Source organism: Pollachius pollachius (assembly GCF_949987615.1).
Source record: "Pollachius pollachius genome assembly, chromosome: 3".
Lineage (NCBI taxonomy): Eukaryota > Metazoa > Chordata > Actinopteri > Gadiformes > Gadidae > Pollachius > Pollachius pollachius.
The window spans coordinates 22,194,836-22,202,335 of record NC_136936.1 but is presented as its reverse complement, the minus strand read 5'-3'; the positions used below and the strand labels follow the sequence as shown (position 1 = coordinate 22,202,335).

Below are 7,500 nucleotides of genomic sequence, written 5' to 3'. Positions count from 1 at the left end.
ACACACACACACACACACACACACACACACACACACGGCTATTTCCTCACCTGGATGAGGGACCTCATATTGGCAAAGTGTGTGTCCATGGCACCGCCGTTTGGAAAGTTCTGACTCATCCTCTTCATTAGCTGAGTGAAGCAGCTGTACGCCAGGCACTCTACACACGCACGCACGCACGCACGCACGCACGCACGCACACACACACACACACACACACACACACACACACACACACACACACACACACACACACACACACACACACACACACACACACACACACACACACACACACACAAATGACATGTCAAAGAACTAAAATAAGCAACCAGTGTCGCACTTTTCCCTTAGTTCTTCATGAACACTTTGTCTCGTTCCTGGCACATAGATTGAAGAACATCTGGACTGCAGTAATCTCTCCAGGCCCCGTATGACACCATAACCATGAGCAGCATTCTTCAAACGAAAAACCATTGCTGATACCTTTAAAGAACATTATCGGCTCCATAACAGTTCATGAGCATATTTAAAGTCTTCGAATAAATGTAGAAAGAAGGCATACAAGAGAAGCGTTCAGCCGTTCTTACCATCGTCCAAGATGACCAGGAGCGGCGCCAGCAGGTCACACATCCCCTGGACATAGCCCACCTCCAGGTGCTCCCAGACGTAGCTGTGAGAGAGCGCAGGGAGCCACTCTTAAATCACCAGTACAGGCAAACGGTAACACTGACCAACACATGAACACATATTAATGGCTTCAGTCCAAGTAGTACTGAGCTATACAGCATGAAGGCTCACTCCTAGTGCAGCTGTTACGTACAGGGGGGTAGACTCCAGCGCAGCTAAAGAATCAAACCAATGCTCTTTTTTGGGACAACGGATCTCTGAGGTTCACGTAACGATGTCACACCAAGCCTTGAATGGAGTCCTTCATTTAAACTCTTGTTGATGTAAATGTGTCATGCACCAAACAACTAATACAACTTTCACAGCATTTTGTGTGGTGCAGGAATAGCAAACAAAGGGAAGCAACGTGCAAACAATTCTGGTAAATGTTCGGCTGGACTATGAAAGGTCTACAGACGGGAGGGCCACACTGTATGTGGGATTGCTTTCACTTGGCTTTTCGACTAGTTATCTTGACCTCAGAAGCACCAATGTTCTGCCCTGACTAGCCCAATCAGAAGGATGTCATTCAGCCATACTTAAATATGGTTGTCAAACGGTTGTTGGCCGTGGATATGCGTCTTTTTGAAATGTGATATTATATAATGACGCATACAAGTTAGACAATGATATATCTGAAATAATACAAAAGTGTAGAGACAAGTTTAAAATGAAGGGTTCAAAAAGGAAGAAGGATTTTTTCGTTTGTGTTTGATGTTTACGCTTTCGCTAGGCTCCCCTCTGCCAAGCCTGTCAGCATCGCTCTGGAACGCTAACAAACCCGTTTCCAGATGCAGATCACCGAATGACACATCATGTCCCATATAGGCAGAAAGGGCCAGTGAACTCCCCTCTAATGGGGCGTCCCCGAATGAACCCAAACATCACCAGTCTGAACCGGGGCTGCAACCAAGAATTACATTCTCTGTAGTATCGTTTAGTATACACAATGTCATAAATAATAGCCCAGGCCAAGTCACCAGAGTCCACGCAGAGCTAACGCTACATTTTATAATGATCCATGGAAAAACTAAAGCATTGAGCTGCAAATGTTTGGTATTTGTACTTGAAAAATTACTTAAAATGAATCATCAATTATCAAAACTATAGTTGGTTCCTTTTTCTGTTCCACTGATGAATGGAGGGTTCCAGCCCCATTGCGGACACATACAGGAGGTCAATGAGCAGGGGATCTGTTTGTTCACCTGCACATGATGTTGCGCAGTTTCTCCAGGTTGGCGGTGGTGAAGTAGTAGTAGTTGCGGTCGCAGCGCTGGACGTCCTTGTCTATTCTGTGCAGGTTGAGGGCAACCGTGTCCAGCAGCTCGATCTGCACATGGAAGACACAAAGAGCTGATGGGTGATGAGGTTTGTTCACATCAATGTGTGAACCAATAGAAGACATTACAGGTACAAAAAACAACGTTTGTGTGGTGGTGGTGGGTAATGTCGTCGAGAATTGAAGGCCCCATCGAATGGCAATGATTAAAGGCAATCACACCGATTTCTTCAAATTCTTTCAATGTACTAAGGATATTCTCAGGAAGTATAAACTTTCTTATGAATGCTAAGAGCTTCTGTAGGGAGTTGTATGGAGCACGATATTTATACTACACAAACAAAGAAAAGCTCCCCTCTCTCTCTGCTCTCTCTTTTACTACGATTCTTCAACCTTTTACATGAGTTGCCCTGTGATTGACAGGCTAAATGGATTCCCATAACCAATCAGGGAAGAAATCCCTGATCATACAGAGACAGACACACCACTAATAGCTGATCACAATCCAATTATACATCTCTTATATCCTACCTACAGAGCCCCTTCAAGAGAGTATATCTCCAATCATAACTGATTATTATAAATATATACAGTGGTAAGCATAAGTTTAGGCACCCATGCTAAAAATGACTAAAAAGAGGAATAAAAAAATCATCTTTTGGAAATTGATCTTATTGCCTCAATTAAATAAATGAGGAAAATTCAACCTATAAGGAAACCAATTTTCATTGTCAATGAATAATGTATCAAGGACATGGTTCAAGATTGGCATGGTTCTTTTCAGTTAGCCTAATAGCTGTTAGTTAGCCTAATGATTTCTCAATACAAATCAAACCAGCTAATAGGCTAACTGAAATAAAACCATGCCAATCTCTAGGTATGGTTTTAATTTAGGATAGGGGTGTCTATATTAATGCACCCTGTAATTCTTTGCGATACATTATTCATTCAAAAAGAAAAAAGTGGGTTGGTTTTTCATAATGATAATAATACCCTCTCCCTTCTCTGCTCCATGCAGACCAGCTGGTAAGATGGCTGAGGCGTGTCACTATTATTCCCCAGAGAGGAAGAGCGCGGGCAGGGGAACATGAAGTCACGAGACAGAAATTATTAATATAATATAATTAGAATTAAATTAAAGGGATACTTCACCTATTCAGAACCGGCGTTCTATCATTATAAAATCGCTATTGTAATATAAAAAATGTGTTTTCTTTCCCTCAGTCTAACCAGTTTTCCCTTGGCCCAGCTTTCCTGATCTAATTTTCTCCCGAGATGACGTCTAATGACGGGTTTGACGTCATCTCAGGAGAACTTTGCTTGCCTGCTAGAAGAGCCGAGGACTACAAACCACTGGTTCCACAAATGTGTGAGCCCACCAATAAGGAATGAGGGGGGGGGGCGGGAGCTTGCGTACGAGATGTAAACACAATGTCCGCCATGTTTCTTCACCGCGAGAACAAATTTGCAATGTGAAACAGCCGAAGTGGATTTTGAAAATCTATTGTTGGATTCGGACATTCAGGGCTATTAGTACGAGCCAGAATACAGCCAGGAAGAATTGACACAACTAGAGAAGGAGGCTGCTGTGGCTGCAGCTGAACAAGCCTTGCCTGTTGCCGAGAACGAGGAGCCGGAGCGCGCCGGTTTGCTCTGTTCGCCTATAGACACTAACACAGAGTCCCTGTGCTGCAGCGAATTTCAGCGATGCCAGTTTTTTCTAGAATCTTCTAGGATCTGGCGAGGACGGGGCCATGTGTGTAACCTCTCACCCAGGCTTTACGCCTCATCTGAACAGTTGGGTATTGGACACATATTTCCGGACCCAGAAAGTGAACTGGAATCGCCAGCCAAAGCCCGCCGGGAGAAACAGACGTCTGAGCATAGAGTAAGTGTTTTTACTAACACATAGGCTACAATAGTTTTTAGTCCCGGGGAACGTGACAATGTAGTTATCCGAAAGTAGCCGATGTTATTGGCAGAGCATAGGCTACGTTACGTTAGCTTGAAGTATGTGTAATGCTGTATAGGCTACTCAAGGCATCACTTTTATTTTGCTTTGCTAATGTTGTTCTCTTTCTTTCTTAGACAGTATCGGCTTCCTGTGTTGTCCAGGACATCAGAGCTAATTACCCAACACAAGATAAGCAGCACCGTGGCTACCAGGAGATAGTAGATGCTCAAGATGCGCTGTGATCATTTTGACTCTAGCAAACGCACCCTACACGTTTTATTTTTGTAAATAGTTCACATTTTTTCATGAATAAAACTTCAAATCCATGTTGGTTGTTGTGATTTGTTTACTAACCCAAGTGCTGTTATACTGAAGTAGGCCTACTGTATAAGATAAACACTTATTTCAACTGGGGAGAAAAGGTTGAGTACAAATACTTGATATGCTGAGCTACTGTAATTAGCAAATGTTTTTATGCCGTACAGTAATATAGAAATGATGCGTTTAAAAAAACGAGGGCAGAAGTCTAAACTAGTCAACGTATCACAGGGATACACAAAGTTTGCTTGCGCTAACACTCGCGCTAGGGCCATGGGTCCTCCCCCTCCAAAAGGAAACAGGCGGGCGGTGCAGCAGGCGCAATGCACTGTGGGAGTTTGAGGATTTCCTACTTTTGAGCCAGAGAGACACTTTCTGCCTTTTCTCAGGCTAGGATGAACCGATTTAAAAATGTTTTGCACATTTATAATACATAGAATTATTTACTTCATATAACTTTCATATCTCCACCAATGAAGTGCCCCTTTAAGGTATAGCCTTTCAGATAACTACTAATGTAATCTACATTGTCATATGATACTAGTATCATGTGCGTGTGTGTGGATGTGTGTGCCTGTGCGTGTGCGTGTGTGTGTGTATGCGTGTGCGTGTGTGTGTGTGTGTGTGTGTGTGTGTGTGTGTGTGTGTGTGCGTGTGTGTGTGTGCCTGTGTGCATGTGTACACATACGGTGTAGGAGGAGAGGAAGTGCGGGGTGCACTCAGAGCTGGTCACCAGTTTGTCCAGCTGGCTGCACAGCCTCTCCTCGCTCAGAGACTCCCGGCTGGAGCTGCCCTGGCCCTCCTCAGGGGCCCCCCCTCCTCCTCCTCCTTCTCCTCCTCCTCCTCCTCCTCCTCCTCCTCCTCCTCGCCTGGGGCCCTCCTCCCCCCCGGGGCCCTCGTCCTCCGTGCTCTGCCCGTCATCGATGCTGGAGAGGATCTGGGAGTGTCCCGAGGCCACAGAGTAGTTCCTGGACGACGGCAGGCCCGAGTCGGGGGAGTCAAACTCCACCAGGGGCCTCTCCTCGGGGCCCAGCGCGGCCGGCGGGACCAGGGTGGTCATACCGGGCGGGCCGTCGCCCCGGCCGGGGGCGTCCGGCCCGCCCAGGTCGGGCTCGTCCACAGACATGAACACCTGTAAGTGTTGGTGTGTTGGCGTGTTGGTAGGGAGACGAGAGGGTTGCTTAGTAACAAGCAAGGGCAAAAGGTCAACTAAGTAGTTAATTTCATTCATTCACCCGTTTTATTTCATGCTTGGATGTAAGGTATACTAGTGGCTGATAACGAGACAGTATGTTTCATGGACATTGATAGAAATGTTCTATTATATATTATATTAATTTCATATGACGAGCATCACAATGATATTGGAGATCACTGTCCCTCTGTTAAGCACCCCACATTGTTAAATAATTGCAGTCTGCAACATCCATTCTGCTTGGAGAACACCCTTTAAGCCTGAAATCAAACTGTAATGTCTCTTAACTTGTTTGAAGCAGTACTCCCTTTATTTAGAAAATAGCCGAGCATTATTGTTCCCCTTTATACATAGCTGAGGAATAAATTCTAAGATATTTATAAAAAATATATCATTCATAATATTATGCTGCAATTTGTGCTGCACTGGTGTGAATGGACTGGTGGTCAGGTATTCTTAAACTCTGTGTGAGAGATGTGTGCGTTCCCGACCTCGTTGCTGAGGGTGGAGTCTCTGTGGATGAGGCGCAGCACGTGGCTGTCGATGCTGCTGCCCGACGACAGCTTGGCAAAGATGGCCGACTGCACCTCCTTCTCCCGGTGCTTGACGATGACCTCGCAGGCCTTCCACTCCTTCATCACCTGCTGGTAGCGCTCGCTGATCTTCTCGTCCATCTTCACAGGAGACACACATAGAGAGGAGTGAGCACACACAGAGGAGAGAGAGAGCACAGAGACACATAGAGAGGAGAGAGAGAGCACACAGACACATAGAGAGGAGAGAGAGAGAGCACACAGACACATAGAGAGGAGAGAGAGAGAGCACAGACACAGAGAGGAGAGAGAGAGCACAGAGACACATAGAGAGGAGAGAGAGAGAGCACACAGACCCATAGAGAGGAGAGAGAGAGCACAGAGACACATAGAGAGGAGAGAGAGAGAGCACAGAGACACATTGAGAGGAGAGAGAGAGAGCACACAGACACATAGAGAGGAGAGAGAGCACAGAGACACATAGAGGAGAGAGAGAGAGCTAAGAGACACATAGAGAGGAGAGAGAGAGAGCACACAGACACATAGAGAGGAGAGAGAGAGCACACAGACACATAGAGAGGAGAGAGAGCACAGAGACACATAGAGAGGAGAGAGAGCACACAGACACAGAGAGGAGAGACAGAGCACACAGACACATAGAGAGGAGAGAGAGAGAGCACAGAGACACATAGAGAGGAGAGAGAGAGCACAGAGACACATAGAGAGGAGAGAGAGAGCACACAGACACATAGAGAGGAGAGAGAGAGCACAGACACACATAGAGGAGAGAGAGAGCACAGAGACACATAGAGAGGAGAGAGAGAGCACAGAGACACATAGAGAGGAGAGAGAGAGCACACAGACACATAGAGAGGAGAGAGAGAGCACAGACACACATAGAGGAGAGAGAGAGCACAGAGACACATAGAGAGGAGAGAGAGAGAGCACACAGACACATAGAGGGGAGAGAGAGAGCACAGAGACACATAGAGAGGAGAGAGAGAGCACAGAGACACATAGAGAGGAGAGAGAGAGCACACAGACACATAGAGAGGAGAGAGAGAGCACACAGACACATAGAGAGGAGAGAGAGAGAGCACAGACACATAGAGGGCGCACAGAGGAGAGACACACACAGAAGAAGAGAGCAGAGGAGAGACAAACACAGAGGAGAGAGCACACACACAGAGGGCAGAGCAGAGGAGAGACACACACAGAGGAGAGACACACACAGAGGAGAGAGCAGAGGGGAGACACACAGAGCAGAGAGCAGAGGAGAGACACACACAGAGGAGAGAGCAGAGGGTAGACACACACAGAGGAGAGAGCAGAGGGGCGACACACAGAGGAGAGAGCAGAGGAGAGACACACACAGAGCAGAGAGCAGAGGAGAGACACACACAGAGGAGAGAGCAGAGGGGAGAGACACACAGAGGAGAGACACACACAGAGGAGAGAGCAGAGGGGAGACACACAGAGGAGAGAGCAGAGGGGAGACACACACAGAGGAGAGAGCAGAGGAGAGACACACACAGAGGATAGAGCAGAGGAG

The 7,500-nt window shown here is 46.6% G+C and overlaps 1 protein-coding gene across 2 annotated transcripts in view; it reads right to left on the bottom strand.

The window, feature by feature from the left end:
• Positions 1 to 7,500, bottom strand: part of sgsm2 (small G protein signaling modulator 2) — a 62,822-nt gene that overhangs the window by 5,121 nt on the left and 50,201 nt on the right. For both annotated transcript variants that reach the window (XM_079733094.1, XM_079733095.1), the window contains 5 exons: positions 5,907 to 6,089; positions 4,909 to 5,352; positions 1,875 to 1,999; positions 591 to 673; positions 51 to 160 (listed from right to left, as the gene is read on the bottom strand). In XM_079733094.1, coding sequence (XP_079589220.1) covers positions 51 to 160; positions 591 to 673; positions 1,875 to 1,999; positions 4,909 to 5,352; positions 5,907 to 6,089 — 945 coding nt within the window. The remainder of the gene's footprint in view (positions 1 to 50; positions 161 to 590; positions 674 to 1,874; positions 2,000 to 4,908; positions 5,353 to 5,906; positions 6,090 to 7,500) is intronic.